We start from the raw sequence: 17941 nt of genomic DNA on the forward strand, positions 1-17941 counted from the left end.
GCAGCGCCACACCCGGGCCCGGCCGGGCGGGTCTCGGTTGCGAGCGCCCAGCGCCCTGCCCGAGCGTCAGCTCGCGGTTCGCCGAAGCCGGGTTTTACAGCCCCCACGGCGGGTCCTCGCTCGGTCTGTGCACAACACTGACCTCGACCACAGAAGGGCCTGTGTTGAAACGAAGAGACAAGATGGCTTGTGGTTCCATTCGTCAATAAAATCTTACCCTTTGACAGGCTGTCCGACATCTTGTGACTTCCATGTTTTTGCTTTATCATAGTTTTAGAAAGGGGCTGTCAAACCGTGCTGCCTATCCATTCCTAAACAGCTGGCTTTTTAGAACCCGTTTTTAACCCTTTTATTGCGGGGGGGTTACGTCGGAGCGAGGGAGATGATGGCAGGGGCGGGGCGGGGCAGGGCATTGTACTAATTCAGGATGCAATTTCCATCCAAATAATGGGTTGTTATTAACAATGATCCTCTCTGAGATATCCTTTAAATTGCCCCTTGATTCCCCTAGCAGCAAGAGCCGAGCGCTCATTCGCTGAGCAGCCGCCGCCTCCCCCTTCCCTCCTCCTCTACTCTCAGGTCTGGAAATTACAACTCCGCGGCGCGGCGCGGGGAGGCGGTGGCTGCCGCGGAGGGAGGCGGGGAGGGGATTCCCGAGCCAGCCAGGCGCTCGCCCTCCGCCCGCCGGCTGCAGCGTCGCGCGGCCAAGGTCAGAGGCGCCGCAGGAGCAACAGCAGCTGGGAACCCGGGAAGCGGGTCAATCCCGGGCGCAGAGAGGAAGCCCCAGAACGTAGTCGGCCCGCGTCCGCAGCCTCCGAGAAGGAGGGTAGGAGGCAGTCTCCGGGCCTAGCTGGCCCCACCGAGGTGGCGGTGGCCGCGGAGACCCGGCGGGTGGTGGCACAGAAGTCGTCAGGCGGGCATCTCCAGCCCCACCTTCTGCTCCCGGGCGCTGTTCGCCACCTCGTGGTGCTGATCTCTGCTCCACCGCCCAGCGGCCTGCGCACCTGCCAGTTCACCCGCAGCTCGCCCCGGCAGTGGGTGGGGCGGGGGCAAAAGGGATCCTCGGGGCAGTGGCCCATCCGAGCGTGGGGGCAGCATGGAGAGCCGGAGAACAGCAGCCCAGCCACGGTCCTGGTGCGGAGAGGAGGCGCCCTGCGGCCAGCGGCGGCGCTGCTGCTGATTCATCACCTGGAGCGGCTCGGAGGCCAGCGCCGGGGCAGCCAAACGGCGCCAGGATCCCGCCGCAGGTTGGAACTGCTGGTGCAGGAGCCTCGCAGTTAGGAGGTGAGGACCCTCTCCCTTCCTTTCCTTCCAATCGATCATCTTAGGGCGGCGGCCACAGGACAGGGGAAGGGGCGTGCCCCGGGCTGTGGAGCAGTCATGTCCGTGTGATGTCCTCGCCCGCCGTCTCACCCGGGCTAAACAGGCTGGTCCTCCTCTGGCCCTCTAGCGAGCTTCGGCTATTTCTCACCAGCCCCAACCAGCGTCGGCAGCCGGCGCCGCGATGGAGGAAGAGCTGAAATGCCCCGTGTGTGGCTCCCTGTTTCGGGAGCCCATCATTCTGCCCTGTTCCCACAACGTCTGTCTGCCTTGCGCTCGCACCATCGCAGTGCAGACCCCTGACAGCGAGCAGCACCTGACCCAGCCGCTCCTGCTTTCCCGGGGCTCGGCGCTGCCAGCCGGCGCCGCAGCTGCTCCCCCGCAGGACCACGAGGCTGCGCCGGGACCGGCCAGCAGTGGCGCGGGCGGGAGCGCAGCTGGCGGCCTGGGTGGCGGCGCCGGAGGCGGCGGTGACCACGCGGATAAGCTGAGCTTGTACAGCGAGACAGACAGCGGCTATGGGTCCTACACCCCAAGCCTCAAGTCGCCCAATGGGGTTCGCGTGCTGCCCATGGTGCCGGCACCACCTGGCTCCTCGGCCGCCGCGACCCGGGGAGCCGCCTGCTCCACGCTGTCCTCGTCCTCCTCCATCACATGCCCGCAGTGCCACCGCAGCGCCTCCCTGGACCACCGGGGCCTGCGCGGCTTCCGGCGCAATCGGCTGCTCGAGGCCATCGTACAGCGGTACCAGCAGGGCCGCGGGGCGGCGGCGGGGGCGTCCGCGGCCCCGGCAGTGGCTATTTGCCAGTTGTGCGACCGCACCCCTCCGGAGCCGGCCGCCACGCTGTGCGAGCAGTGCGATGTGCTCTACTGCGCTGCCTGTCAGCTCAAGTGCCATCCATCCAGGGGACCGTTCGCTAAGCACCGTCTGGTGCAGCCGCCGCCGCCGCCTGAGTCCGCTGAGGCAGCCTCGGTTCCCGCCGGCGTCGCCCAGGGCGCCCCCAGCGGAGGCGCAGTCTGCAAGAGCCCGGGAGGTGCAGGGGCAGGAGCCGCAGGGAGCAGCGCGGCCCGCAAGTTCCCCACATGCCCGGAACACGAAATGGAGAACTACAGCATGTACTGCGTGAGCTGCCGAACCCCGGTGTGTTACCTGTGCCTGGAAGAGGGCCGGCACGGAAAGCACGAGGTGAAGCCGCTGGGGGCCGTGTGGAAACAGCACAAGGTGAGCGCCTGCTGGGCAGGACGTGGGAGTGTGGGCACTCGGGGAGTGGGCAGAGGGGTCGGCCAGAGGGTCAAGCAGGAATGACCTAACTCGTTCCTCCAGTCGTCAGTCATTTGACAAACACTTAATGAACTCCAGGCACTCTGAGCTGAAATTGAGGGTGGAAAGGGAATGGGAAAATGACTTGCTAGGACCCCTCTCACCTGAGATTTTATGATTCTACATGAAAGGCACCCAAAACGCAGAAGTAAGGCTCTTTGGCCTTACTTTCCCAAAGTCTGACTACTGGGAAAGTTATCCTGACGGCTCCTTTTATTTAAGGCATGCAGCACTCCCTTCTTCCCTCTGACACTCTCAGCAACTTATGGCTGACAAAAGAGAGAAGCCATCAAAATCTGGTTAGGTCTTTAATGGTATCCCAACGCAAGATTGAGGTCGGTTTTTATAAGTAACATTCACCTTAATTGCCCATTCACAGACCTAAGCTCAGCAACTGGGCTCACTGCCTCCCAGAGATCAATGAGGTAGACTTGATGAAGTTGGAATCCCTTGTTAGGGACCTGTAATTGCATCTGCAAATTTAGCCACCTATTAAAGAGTGTGTTCTCTCCAGTAAACTCAAAACCCAGAAGAGGCAAGAGTTCTCCAAATCGCCCAACAAGAAATATGTACAGTATTTGGATTGAGGAGAGGCACAGGAAAGTAAAGTAATTTGCCAAGGCTACCTTGCATCGCCCAACTGGAATTAGGCAAAAGAATAGGAGTAAAAGGATAGGAGTAAAAGAAGAGACAAGACAGGAAGCATGTCTGCACAGAGGTGTTGCTCTGTGCAACACATATCTGTTACAATGAACTTATATGTTGTTATAACTTAACATTTGAAAATGAAAAATGGCATTAGAAAAAAATAAATGGGGAACATTTTAGAAATCCACTTTGAAAGGAAAATTTTTATAGTAGATAAGAAGAAATCTGGAGTCAAATCACTAGTTCTAGAGCAGGGTCCTTAATTGGGAACAGTTTGTACATCCCACCCTAATTCCTCCCAGACATTTGGCAATGCCTAGGTACATTTTTGGTTGTCACACCTGGGGAGTGCCACTAGCATCTAGTGGGTTGAGGCCAGGCAGATTGCTAAACAACCTGACATGCAGAGGATAACTCCCCAAACAATTATCTAGTCCCAAATGTCAGAGTAATTCTGGTACTCTACAGTTACACAGACTTGGATCCAAATCTTAGGGCTTGTGATTTATGAGCTGTATCAATTTAGCCACAATTAAAAACCCATGAGAAATAATATCTGACCCACATAACTGTGGTAAGGATTAAGTATAATACTCTGTGTTTAGATCTAGAATAGTATCTTAAATGTTAATACCTAACATCAAATGTTACTTATTATTTGTATGGTTCTAATACTTAAAATCAGTGGAGTTGTAGAAAACTACAGGGTAACAGCAAAGAATGCTTATTTGGCCTCACAGACTTGGTTTCCTGGAGAAAACATGAGCTAGCAACTTTTGATACTGTTTATGCTGAGTCCTACAATAGGTTTGAACTGAATCAAAATGTCTGCCTTGAATTAGTTATCATTCATATGATACTTTGTTTCACATTGCTTCACATTGCAGTTTTCTTATTCATTTCATCTTTTAAGTGAATAGACATAATTTTACAAATAAATCATTTGCAAAGAGGTTGTGATCAATTACTAAGGCAAAAAGTATAGGTTCTAAATCTCCCATTCAGCTTTCACAAACTCAAAATTCACAGCCTAGAAGCCAAAATTAATTCTAGGTGTTGCTACTCAGTGTTCAGAATTAATGAAGAGGGGAAACCACTGAGAATTTGCAATCATAAGAGAAGTGTCTTACATGGAAAAGTGAGTTGGATAATAACCTATGGTTTCAAGAACCAAGGTCATGCAAGAAAAGTCATTGATCATCCGTGGCTTGGTGTCAACAGCAGTTTAACAAAAATTTGTATTCTCAATCAACAATGCAAGGTTAGGAGGAAATATGGGATGCTCATGTGATATATGCTCCATACAATGGACTATGTAACCTGTGGGAATAGAACTATGCAGGATCTAGTGTCTCAATTTTGTGTCTAGTGAGACTTCTTCAGGGAACTAAGACATCTTCCTAAATCCAGAAGGAACATTATGAGATAGTTTTGTGAATACCTGTTTTCAAGAATGAATAGAAGTTCTGCTGTTCTCTTTCAGCAGATGGTGTTGATTTCCAAAGAAAGAGAAATTATAATGAGTGTCTCAACTAGGGGCTGGTAATGACAAGAAAAAATAAAGGAGGGAGCCTAGGTTGAACATGCGATCTTGCTTTATGGCTGGACATTTAGCCCACCATGTCAGCTGTGCAGGTGGCTACTTTTGAATGACAACCTAGAACACTCCATTTCAGACACCCATGATTGGCAACTTAGGTTCTTCAGCAAAAATTTAAATCTTTGGAATTTTTTTTTTTGTTATTATCTAATAATCCCAGAATCCATGGCAATGCATCATTGCACTCCCAGAATTAGACTTGGGACAACAACATTTCTCCAACATTCTTGTGATTGGAGAAGCCTTCATCAAAGTCTTGCTTTATTACTCTCTGGTGTGATGGCAGCTTGCCTTCCAATTAGATTTTTAGATAAAGATACATACACATAGATGACACTGAAATCTTTTTTATTTTATTTTTGATGTTGTCCTGGCTTTATTACTCATAGTTTGCAAGCAATGCTTTTATATATACATACACATATATATATATAATTTAAAACAACCAATTTTGCTAGGAGAAAAAGGCTTTTTTTTTCCTTTGCAATTACGTGCAGTACATAATGCTGATGATAAGTAACCATTGTCACTGGTTTACATACTCACTATACTATACTGGCACTTGGAGTCCTTCATATTAAACATATGAGGCTTTGGGCAAACAATGAAGGACTGCTGAGTTCTCTGCTTATACTTCCCCCACAAAAGCCCCACCCCTTCCATGTGTCTCATTCACCTTAAAAACATGAGGAAAACACACAGTGCTTCACTGCTGCAGTTCTCTTCCCAATCTGTATGTGTCTGAGATGCTGGCTTGGTTATGAATTCAGAAGTTCTTGAAAGTTCTTGTTGATCCCTCATAGAGAAATCTTTCGAGGCTGTCCTCTTCCAAGGAAATTTCCATGAATACCTTAAGTTTTCTGTGAACAGCAGCTTCAACTTCCCTCACTTTTGAACTTCTATGTTTACCTTTATTAACAACCAAAATAATGTGCACAACAGTGGTGAGGCACACAATTGCTTCTGTCATCAGAAGTCACACATGCCTTAACTCATTCAAAAATGACCCAACCACACTGGAGGACTTCACCTCTATTTCTATCAAACACCTTGAAAATGACAAAGTTAGAGAGACACTCTGCAAGGGTAAGCACTTCTACATCAGAAAACCCTTCCAACAGTTAGTGGCTTCTCTCAACTGTCTTCCAGTTACTTTCTGAAGCTCTGTAAAATACATTCTAACATTCTGGACTGTGTCAAACAGCATTGCAACTTCTTCAGCTGAATCTGTTTTCTGAACCAAGGGATTTCCAGTTATCTCTTTCAGAATGTCAAGAAGCAATGAAACATTTAAAAAAATCCCTTCACTGCCTGCACGAAGCCAAGACTCTGCTGTGAAATTTGTACCTGAAATATAAGGTTGCCAAGGCTGACCATAACCACATCTTTGCATATTGTCAAGTAGGGCTGGATAATTTGCTGATATACAACCCTGTGACACTTCAAATATTCTTCTTCTTGATCTTGAACAAAATATAAAACTTTGCTTTCTAACCAAAAGCCAGGGTTTCCAAAATGGACAGATAAACTTTTCCTTCTGAGCAGAACCTGTGCTGGAAGTGGATTCTCAGGTCACAGTAGAGACGGAAGGCTTGCAGGGCCACTGTTTCACTGAAGTCACTCAGTTTTCCACTTGGCATCTGCAAAAGTGACTCCAGATCTGCCTTCAACATCTCAAGTGCTTTCAAAAGGTTATTAAGTTTCTTCCAGGGAGCAGAGAGCAGGTTCTCTCAATTCTTTGGATGGGTCATCAAATATTCTATGTAAACCAACACTAATTTGGGTTTTAGTTTTGTGTATGATGGATTTGCACTTTATGTTTAGAAGCTGCATTGTTCTTGGTCTGGGGGTGTTTCCCAGGCAGTCAGACATCAACAAGCTCTAGAATGTGCCCCACATGCCCCCAAGGGCACAGGCAATCCAGCAAAGTGCAGCAGCTCTTTGTCCACAGCACCCTCTTTCCTGGCTTCTCAGGGTGGGAATCACACTACAGTTGAGCAAAGGCATGGCTGACGCAGGACATAAAGGACATTAGCATGAATAGAGGTATCTTGCAGCAATCATCTGTAAAGACTTTCGGGTACTCTGGGAGAACAGAGGCAAACTTGTTAATAGTATAAACTCTTACCTCCTTATTGTTCTACATGCTTCTGTGAATGCTTTTCCAGAGAATCATGATGATTTTCAGCAAGCCTGCCATGGATGCAGTATCATTTAGGGACAATGCTTTGTCCAAAACACTCTCACTCACCAGAAGCCAAGATGCAGGTCAAGAATGGGTTTCCAGATGAACCAAATTTTGCTCCATGAGGCCTATCTTCCAAATCTTGGCAGCTTGAACAGCCTTGATCTTCAGCAGCATTTCCATGAAGGCCACCTACACCTTCTCTAAGGAGACTGTACCTGAGCTGAGCAACAGCTGCCCTCACAGCAGGTAGCTCACCCTGTTGTCCAGTACCATCAGCAGACACTTAAAGATAGAACAAGGAATGTCCACTGAGCTTGCATGGAGTGCCAGTTCCTCATTCTCCTTCTTCAGGAAGTCATTAAGAATGATTGGAGGCAACATTTCCTCGCAGTATTGGGAGGTTATTTTACAAAACACCAAGGATCCCTATGGAACGGACCATCAGGTAAGGATCTTCTGAAAAGCTTTCAAGTTCTCCCAACTATCTCTGAATTTCATTATCTATCTCAATTGCATGACAGTTTGTAAACCTGAAAAGAAAATGCTTCAGCCAACAATAATGCAGCATTTGATTGAACTTCAGACTTTCTAGCCCATAATACTCTCCAGGGGATGGGGAGGATTGAAAATACAATTTATAAAGCATCTCTTCCACTTCTTGATAACCTTTCTTTTGATGGTGAGAGTGACTCAGCACCCCCCTACTGCACTGGACACTTTTGTGGAAGGTGGATTACATGGAACAAACTCTCCAGTATTTTCTTTGAAGGCTTTTTCCAAACTCTGGAATAGATGTCTGCAATGTGTACCATCAAAGACTTTTGTAATCCCTCTAACAGGTTTTTAATAGTCTCATGGATCATTTTAATAAACTTTATATTGCAATTGAAGAGATAACTAAGATTCCTTCTTCTTTCTTGACATGATTAATATTTATGAAGCACTCAAATAGCTTATCTTTAATTTCTCTGCTTTCCTCCAAATCATAATCAGCTAATACAGAGTTTGATGAATCAGGCTCTTCCTTAGTAACATAAAAGCTGTCTTCCCCATGTCTTTCTCAGTGGCAGGCCTTCTCCCATGGTGTAACACATATACTCTGAATGGAACTCTGTAGTTTTCGGTCAGGTTCAGGTAATACATATAAAATACCATTTAATATAACAACACATTCCAGTAAGGCTTCATAGTCATACTTTCACTTATCACAGATACAGAAGCGAGAATCACAGATGTAATTGCGTGAATAATTTCTACTTTTTTGAGCCATGCTTTGTTTCCATAGCATCCTCCCCCTAGACGTGTACTCATCCACAGGGCTTGCCGACAGCACATCCGTTAGCAAATTCTTCAGCTTTTGCACAAGGCTTCTTTCTGTTCCTTGGTAAATTCTCTAGTAATTCATTTAGGCTGAAGGGATTAGAGGGATCTTTATCACGTTGAATAAACTCCTAAAATTCGCCAACCAGCTCCTTGGACACCGCTTGTACAAACGTCTCGTACTTTTCCATGACAGACGAAACTGTTCAAAGGGCATTATTTCGTGACCATTCAGTCTAGCTCCCAAAGTAGCAACCGCTAAAGGTTTCTTTACTATAGGAGAGGAGCTCTCACCCCTTAGGGCAGAATACTGCTTTCAAGGTCTACCACCGGAGGCCGGGCCGGGATCCCACGCCATGCCAGGCGCCCAGGAATGCGCACGCGCAGCGCCACAGCCCGCCTCCCGGTCCCAGGTGCTCATGCGCTGACGTCACTGCGCGCTGGCGGGTCTGCGGCCTCCAGTGTGAGAGCGCGCCCGCAAGTCAGGTGGGGCCCTCCGCGCGGGAGAAGCTGGGCAGGGGAGCGCGGAGGAGGGAGAGGCGGGGAGAAGGGAGGGGGAGGGGCGAGGAAGCAAGAAGGGGGCTGGGAGGAGAGGAGGAGGAGCCCCAGGAGAAAGGGTAGGGAGGAAGAGGAGGGGGCTGAAGGGGAGGGGAGGAGCTACAATCTATTTTAAAATAAGATATATTATCACCTTTTAAAACAGTGTAAAAGTCTTTAGTCTAGATTAAACACATTTTCATGTGATTCTCCTGGGAGAAGTTAAACGCTTGAAAGAACGAACTTCTGATGTAAAGAAGTTTCCCGTGTTGTGAAAAATAGGTCAGGGAGGAGGTAGCTTTTCAGGAGAGCTTTTGCCTTTTTGTAGAATGATGATGGAGTTTGGTTGTTTTCCAAAGCCAAGGGGCGGGGGTCCCCATGAGCCATGGCTCTTCCCTAGCACGAAGTGCCACAGAATGTCAACGTCCCTTCGTTCCTTCGGTGTGACTCTGACCTGCGGGGAGCAGGTGGCTAGCCCAGCCCAAGGACAGGAGAAGAGACTCCCCAGCTAAGCCTGGGGTGCTAGCTAAGCCCTGCTTCAGTAGCTTAGAGCCGTGGAGGACAGAGGACACGCAAAGAAAACCTCAAGGGAACTTCAGAATTGCTGTTCCCAGTAAGTCCACGCTTTCCAAGAGCAAGGGAGATGATGGCCTGGCCTGGAAGGGGCACTTGGGAGTTCTGCTCACTGCCATATGCCCCAAAAGGCAGATGGTCTCTTAGCACCTTGTCTGACCTTATTTTGTAAAAGAGGTATTTTAGCCTGTAAAATCTCAGAGGAAGGACTTCCTCCATTAAAAGAGATATCACATAAATGACAAAGGCAGAACATGTAATTGTAGCTTCAGTATGATCATAGATATAGTTTTTAAACTTTTAAATTTTTTAGTGATGCTCATGGGCTCAAGCAGTCTTCACACCTCAGTGCCCCAGTAGCTGAGATGACCAAAGCATGCTACCATGCCTGACAATACATATTTTAATATTTGTAGTTCTTTAGTACAGAGTAATAAATATTCATCAAAAGTTAGAATTATAGAGGTAGAAATGTAGAAATTAAATGTCACCCTCAAATTCCCATTTGCAGAAAAGACATTTCTGACACTTGGGAGTTTTTCCTTCTAAAATTCAATTGTACACTTGTTTTAAAACTGCCTTTTCCCCTTTCATAATACAACATAAACATCTTTACTGACAATTAAAGGCCATCATTTTTCATGGCTGCGTCCCATTCTGTCATTAAGGATTTATCATTTTATTTCATCACCTCCCTAATGCTGAACTTTAGGATGTTTTCAGTCTTTTGTTCTTACATTTTTTTTCCAAGGTAAATCTATGCCTATGCTTTTTTTTTTTTTTAATTTCAGGTTAATATGGGAGCACAAATAATTAGGTTACGTTTGTGTTTGTTAGGTAAAGTCCCTGTTGTAGTTGTGCCCCTCACCCAGGAGGTGTGCCATATATTTTTATTTTATGCCCATTAGGGGAGAGCATCCCCATCACCTCCCTCCTCCACATCCCCCCTTTCCTTTTCTCCCCTCCCCCAACTTGAATTCAGTTGAGTTTTTCTCTTGTGGGGCATGCATTCATCTATTGGCTTCATATTAGTGTTGAATACATTGGATTCTTACTTTTCCATTTTTGTGATACTTTACTAAATAGGATGTTCTCCAATTCTATCCAGGTTAATACAAAAGATGTAAAGTCACTTTCTCCTTTTATGGCAGAACAGTATTCCATAGTATACATGTACCACAGTTCATTAATCCATTCCTTCATTGATGGGCATTTAGGTTGCTTCCACATCTGGGGATTGTAAATTGAACTGTGATAAACAATCTAGTGCAGGGCGGCACCCCGCAGGCCTCATATCCTTGAGGTGGCAGGTTCAAACCTGGCTCCAGCCAAAAACAGCAAAAAACAAAACAAAACAAAAACAATCTAGTGCAAATTTCCTCATGATAAAATGATTTTTTTCTTCTGGATAGATACCTAGTAATAGGATTGCTGGGTCAAATGGAAGGCCTATATTGAGTTCTTCAAGGATTCTCCATACTTCTTTCCAAAGAAGCTGTATTAGTTTGCAGTCCCACCAACAGTGTTAAAGTGTTTCCTTCTCTCCACATCCATGCCAGCATCTGCAGCTTTGGGAGTTTGTGATGTGGGCCATTCTCACTGGAGTTAGGTGATATCTCCGAGTGGTTTTGATTTGCATTTCTCTGATGATTAGGGATGATGAGCATTTTTTCATGTGTTTGTTAGCTATTCATCTGTCATCTTCAGAGAAGGTTCTGTTCATGTTTCTTGCCCAGTGGTAGATGGGATTGTTTGCTCTTTTTTGTTGATTAACATGAGTTCTCTATAGCTTCTAGTTACCAATCCTTTGTCAGATTCATAACATGTAAATATCTTTTCCCATTCTGAAGGATATCTGTTTGCTTTAATTGTTGTGTCCTTAACTATGCAGAAGCTTTTCAGCTTAATTAAGTCCCATTTGTTTATTTTTGTTGGTGCTGCAATTACCAATGGAGTCGTCTTTTTTTTTTTTTTTGTAGAGACAGAGTCTCACTGTACCGCCCTCCGGTAGAGTGCCATGATGTCACACGGCTCACAGCAACCTCTAACTCTTGGGCTTACACGATTCTCTTGCCTCAGCCTCCCAAGCAGCTGGGACTACAGGCGCCCGCCACAACTCCCGGCTATTTTTTTTGTTGCAGTTTGGCCGGGGCTGGGTTTGAACCCAACACCCTCGGCATATGGGACCGGCGCCCTACTCACTGAGCCACAGGCGCTGCCCCCAATGGAGTCTTCTTAATAAAATCTTTCCCCAGCCCAATATTATCAAGAGTTTTTCCCATACTTTCTTCTAGGATTTTTTTCCTTTCATGTCTAAAATTTAAAACTTTTATGCATTGTGAGTCAGTTTTTGTAAAGGGTGAGAGGTGTCGGTCCAGTTTCAGTCTTTTGTATTTGGTTATTCAGTTCTCCTGGCACCATTTATTGAATAGGGATTTTTTTTCTCCAGTGTATGCTTTTATGTGGCTTATCAAATATCAGATGGCAAGAAGAGGCTGGGCTTTCTCTAGGTTTTCTATTCTGTTCCATAGATCTCCATCTCTATTTTTTTGCCAATACCATGCTGTTTTGATCACGTTGGATTTGTAATATAACCTGAAGTCTGGTAGAGTGATGCCTCTGGATGTGTTTTTAGTGCTAAGAATTGCCTTGGCTATACAGGTTTTTTTCTGGTTCCATACAAAATGAAGAACTATTTTTTTGACTTCTTCAAAGTATGATGTTTGTATTTTAATAGGGATTGCAATAAATTTGTATATTGCTATACCTATACTCTTAATTTTTTCCTTAGGTTAGTTAAACCTCCAGATATGGGATTGCTGCATCAAGGGTACTTGACTGTAAGACATCTAATTAATGTTCCTAAATTATCTCTCATAAAATTGATACCTGTTTTTCCCTCTTAGCAAACTTATGTAAATAATGAAAACTACACATGGATAGGGACCATAGGAAGTAATATCATAATCAGGTGGATTAGTGTGTTTCTAGTAATTATTGTTTGCTATTTTCAGTGCATTATTGTAGGTATTATTTTTAAAAAGAAGGGCATAGGTGGGTGGTGCCTGTGGCTCAAAGGAGTAGGGTGCCGGCCCCATATGCTGGAGATGGTGGGTTCAAACCCAGCCCTGGCCAAAAACTGCAAAAAAAAAAAAAAAAAAGGCATAAACATCCAGATTTTTTTATTTTTAACTACAATTTAAGGATTTGACTTCCTTCAAAAATTGATTTAACATGTATCCTCTCCAGGTTTAAGGCCTATGAAAAGACAATGTCTTGAAGGTCCAGCTAAACATTTTGGGGTGGAGTTAGGTAGAGGGTTAGGTAGAGGAAAGTGATTAGCAAAAATCACCAGGGATGCCTGAAGTCTACAGTTCTGTGGCTGACTGTTGTATACCACCTACTGATGCAAAGCACAGTGTTTACAGAATCTATCAGGGTTCTCAGAGCAATGACATGAAGATATGCTCATTCTGAGTGGAAGCTTGAATTTTTGAGACGTTCAGTCCTTCACCAACTCTGAATTTTGGGAAAAGAAGTGCCCAAGCTGGCTTCTGTTTCTTCCTGTCCAAACTGGCTAAGAACCACTGGTAAATCTGCTCACGCCCCTGGGAAAGGAAGCTGATTCCCATAACAGAGGCTGCAATGCCCCGTTACCATCTCTGCACCAACACCATCATGTTTTCAAACCTCCTTGGCTGTAGCCCTGTAGCCCTGACCTACACTTAGATTTAATTCAAGAAGGTCAGTAATTCAGGAACAGCAATTACAAAGAACGCTCATGTTACACCCTTTGAAATGCTTTTTCTTAAACATGTTTTCCTTATCACTGCACATATCTGGGAAACAGAAAGTGGGTCTGAGAAAAAGAAGGGAAGAATCCTGGAACTGAAAGTGTGGTCTGCTGCCCTGCAGCATCAACATCACCTGGGAGTTTGTTGGAAATGCCGGATTTTAAATCCCACAACAGTTATGCTGACTCAGGATTTGCATTGTAGCCAGATTGCATGAACATTAAGGTTTAAAAAACCCTAATGGGACTACTTTTGGGGCCTCAGGGTGCTGGGCCTATGATTCTCACTGCGAGTCATCCGAGGAGTGGGGGTGTCCCCCAGTAAATGGACTCCCCAGAGTCTGTGAGCCAACTGAAAAGTCTTATGTAATTACCCTGGTTGAAGATCCACCACACTGGATCTTCAGTTTAAGTAAATTCTGGGTGCTGGGAGACCATATGGTGCTCAGAAGCCACCTGACCCAGAACCTGGGGGAAGGGGGGTAAGTACATGCAAGGCTGCCTGAGCCCTCCTGAGTTAGTGCATAGGCGTCTGAGGAGGAAGGAATTCTAGACAAATGGTTTTTGCTGCTTTCCTAGTATCGAAAGAAACCTATTTACCATTTTTACCTTGAATTTTATTTCAGTTTGTGTCTTAGTTGTTTTGTAAAGCAGCAAAGAGTGTACTTTAGCCACTCTTTTTTTTTTCCTAGAGTGACAAGGGACTAGTCTGGCAGTAGTGGCATTGTAGTTCACTGGGGTCTCTCGGCTCAAGCATCTCAGTCTTCTCAGTTAGCCAGGACTACATGCACATACCAGCAGGCCCAGCCAATTTAAACTTGTTTTTTTTATAGAGATGGCATCTCACTGTGTTGCCTGAACTAATCTTGAACTCCTGGCCTCAAACTATCCTTGTGCCTTGGCCTCCCAAAATACTGGGATTATAGGTATGAGGGACTGCTCAGCTCTTCATCCATTCTTAGTCACTTTTGAATGGCCTGTCCAGATAGTGGTGGAGCTTATGACAATCATAAACCAGGGGACCTAAACAATAGCAGAGAATCCAGACAGACATTGAGAGGGAGCTCTAACAAATTCATCCCTACCTATTTGGAACTTTCTTTTATAAAGCTCTTTCCAGCAGAAATTGTGAGGGAGTTTTGATTTTCCATTCTCTAAGGTCGGCAGTTTTCTAAAAGGCATTACAAATTGCAGCCTCTGCACAATGAGGAGACTTGAGACTTGTGAGATAATTTTGTAAAAAATGGCTCTATATCATTCTTTAGTTTACATTTTGAATAGCTATAAAAGTGCAGCAGAATGCTGAATGTATATCTAAACAAAAACAGATGGCTCCATCATCAGCTGCAGAGTGATTATGCATGGAAGAACTAGAGGGTTGGCTGACAGCTACTCTAAAAATGGGGACAACCTCTCTCTCATTCAGTTAGAATGAGGTAGCAGGAAAAAGAAATCAAAGGTGGGTGTGGGGAGCCAAAGAACCCTGCTTAGGACAAGTAGAACAAAGAGTCTGAGTGATGGAAGGGACCTAAGAGATGACCAGCACTCCCCTGTATTTTACACATGACTACAGGGGAGACATGGTTTGGAGAAAAGAGAGAGTAGGGAAGGACCAACAAGGTCAGTGCAAGGTGAGGTGGGGCCAGGGAATTTAGAGGGGAGATAGTGTTTCTATGATGTACATCAGACCAGAACGAGAACACCTGCCAGCACTCAACTCACTGCAGACAAAGGGGTTGGGTCTTAGTCACATGTCATCTAAAAAAATCTGTCCAGACAGTGCATAGTTTAAAAGCTATTAGGTCAAGGTTGTGTTAGGAAATTTAGGCAAATACTTGTATTTATCCAATATTCCAATCCTTATTTATAGTTTGATTCTGAGTAATATCTATAAAACCAAGAAACCAATGAGTAATTGATATGAATAATCAGAGATGACAAGCGTCTCAAAATGAAGAGCTAAGGCTTAACCTTACTCAATAAATTCTTTGTTGCCATGAGGGTGGTATTACGTATCAGCTGAGCTATGTACCACATAACTAAAAATAATTTCTAGCATTTACTATAATAACTTGAAAGTTGATGCTGCTTCCGATGATCACATCCTTTTTCTGAGCTTGTGCAGCTAATGAGTGTTTATTTTTCAACTCAACCTAATTACTTATTCAGTCAATGAATGCCTTGAATGTCTATATCACAATAAGCACTGCTGTAAATGCTGGAGCTACAGAAGGGGTTAATCACTTCCCTCAAAGAGCATAAATCTAGTCATAGGAGAAAGAAAATAAATGAGTAAGCAAACAACTAAGCATGTAACTTCTGATATTGGTTAGTACTAAGATGGAAGTAAAAATATGATTAAAAAATACTTAGGTGAGGCCAGGCACGGTGGCTCACATCTGTAATCCCAACAGTCTGGGAGGCCGAGGTAGGTGGATTGCCTGAACTCACAAGTTCAAGACCAGCCTGAGTAAGAGCTAGACCCCCATCTCTAAAATTAGCCAGATGCTTGTAGTCCCACCTACTCAGGAGGCTGAGGCAAGAGAATCACTGGAGCCAAAGAGTGAGGTTGCTGTGAGCTATGACACCACAGCATTCTACCAAGGGTGACAAAATGAGACTCTGTCTTTTTTTTTTTTTTTTTTTGAGATAGAGCCTCAAGCTGTGGCCCTGGGTAGAGTGCTACGGCATCATTGCTCACAGCAATCTCCAACTCCTGGGCTCAAGCGATTCTCCTGCCTCTGCCTCCCAAGTAGCTGGGACTACAGGCGCCTGCCACAATGCCCAGCTTTTTTTTTTTTTTTGGTTGTAGTTGTCGTTGTTGTTTGGCGGACCAGGCTGGATTCCAATACGCCAGCTCAGGTGTATATGGCTGGCACCTTAGCTGCTTGAGCCACAGGCGCTGAGCCGAGACTCTGTCTTAAAAAAAAAAAAAAATACTTAGGCAAACTTCTTTGGTAGGAAAGTTGAGAAGAACACATTCAAGGTAATACTTGAAGACTGATGAGAAGGACCAGCTGCAGTGGTTCTGAGAGCAGCACCCTTCAGGGACAGCAAGAGCCAACCACCAGAGTGGGTGAGGCCCCATGTGTGTGAAGGACAGAAACAAGGCATTGTGTTTGGAGTGTCACAGAAAAGATGTGTAAGTGGCAGGAGCTGAGAGCTAGACAGGGGCTAGAGGATACAGGGCCCACTGGCTACAGGGACCAGGTTGGGTTTAGTAGTAAGTGCCCTGGGTGACCACTGGAAGGCTTAAAGCCGGGGAGTGGTGCCTACTCTTAAAGTGAGTATTTTGGCTTGTTCAGAAAATGAGTGGTGGGATAACACGAATGGAGGCAGGAAGATAATTAGAGGCTATTCCTGTAGTTTGTTCTGTAAATGTGGGGACTTGGATGAGGGAGAGGAGCTGATGCATTCATGTCCTGCTGGGGCTTGTCTGAGCTTGGACTTTTGGCTTGGTGTCTTTTTTAATTTTTGGGAAATTCTTGTCTACTATCTCTTCAGATAATCCTTTTGTTCTATTCTTTCTCTCTTCCTTCCTTCCAGAATTTCAGTGACGTGTGTTAGATTTCTTGCTATTTTCCCACAGTTCTTGGATGCTCTGTTTTGTTTTTTTTAAATCACTCTTTTTGTCTCTTTGCATTACAGTTTGAATAATTTCTACTGGCCTCTCCTCCAGTGCACTGATTCTTCCGTAGGCTATGTTAAGTCTGTTGATCATCCCCTTTCTGCCCTCCTTCTGGATCCTCCCCCAACAGTAGGACACCCAATGTAGGCCCCTGAATGTCCTCTCCATCTCACTCAGGGAGAAAGGGCTTTTCGTTTTCCCTTCCCCCAGCTACAAGCGGTCTTCACTCTGCTTTGGGGGGTGGTTTTTTCTGTCTTTAAAGTTATGATTCCTTGAATTTTATAGACCTTTGCAAACTGCCTTAAGCCTCTTTTGAAATAAGTACATGAATAAATAAGCAAACAGTAGTGTGCTTGAATAACACCTAAGAGAACTAGAATGTTCTGGAAGATTGCACTGACATAGCCCCCTGCTCCTAAGGAGCATCCCAGTCCCTCTTGTAAAAACCGAGCACTGCTTAGAAATGTTGTGTTAAGGATAAAGGATCTTCCCAGGTGTTGGGACACACTACAGCTCTCTGCCAGTGGTCAGTAAAGAGATTCCAAAACCAGACACCTATGCCTGGTATAGCAGTGCAATCATTCATCATGGCGCACGTGTTTCGTGTGAGCATCAGCACCCACTGTCAGCTTGTTTGTAGGGAGTGATTTTTACCTTTCAAGTTGGTTTTGTGCTCTGAAGTATCTGCAGCTATCACTGATGAATACTGGCCCTTCACACAGCCCCACCTACCTGGCAGGGTTCCACACCTGTAGCCCAGTGGGAATGTAAGATGCACAGAGGCAGAAGTCAGAGCACACTAAAGGCAGCAAGGCCCTGCTCAGGGAGTGTGGGAACTTTGAAAGGGCTGCGATTTGAGCCCGCTTACAAACTAATAATAAAGTAGCTTGCCATAGTTCCACAGTGCAGCTGGAAGACATGAAACTCCCAAGTCAGAGTTGAAGAACGGTTTGTTACTCACAGCAATGGCAGTGGCCAGAATATCAGCATGTCTGGGTTGGTTCCCATAAGTT

At 45.5% G+C, this 17941-nt stretch overlaps 1 protein-coding gene and 1 pseudogene across 2 annotated transcripts in view; one reads left to right on the forward strand and one right to left on the reverse strand.

The window, feature by feature from the left end:
* Positions 1-1363: 1363 nt before the first annotated feature.
* Positions 1364-17941, forward strand: part of LOC128596871 (tripartite motif-containing protein 67) — a 68274-nt gene continuing 51696 nt past the window's right edge. For both annotated transcript variants that reach the window (XM_053606693.1, XM_053606694.1), the window contains exon 1: positions 1364-2542. In XM_053606693.1, coding sequence (XP_053462668.1) covers positions 1505-2542 — 1038 coding nt within the window. In that variant the 5' untranslated portion in view covers positions 1364-1504. The remainder of the gene's footprint in view (positions 2543-17941) is intronic.
* On the reverse strand, positions 5241-8742 carry LOC128596884 (condensin-2 complex subunit G2-like; annotated as a pseudogene).

This window comes from Nycticebus coucang, chromosome 10, assembly GCF_027406575.1.
Source record: "Nycticebus coucang isolate mNycCou1 chromosome 10, mNycCou1.pri, whole genome shotgun sequence".
Lineage (NCBI taxonomy): Eukaryota > Metazoa > Chordata > Mammalia > Primates > Lorisidae > Nycticebus > Nycticebus coucang.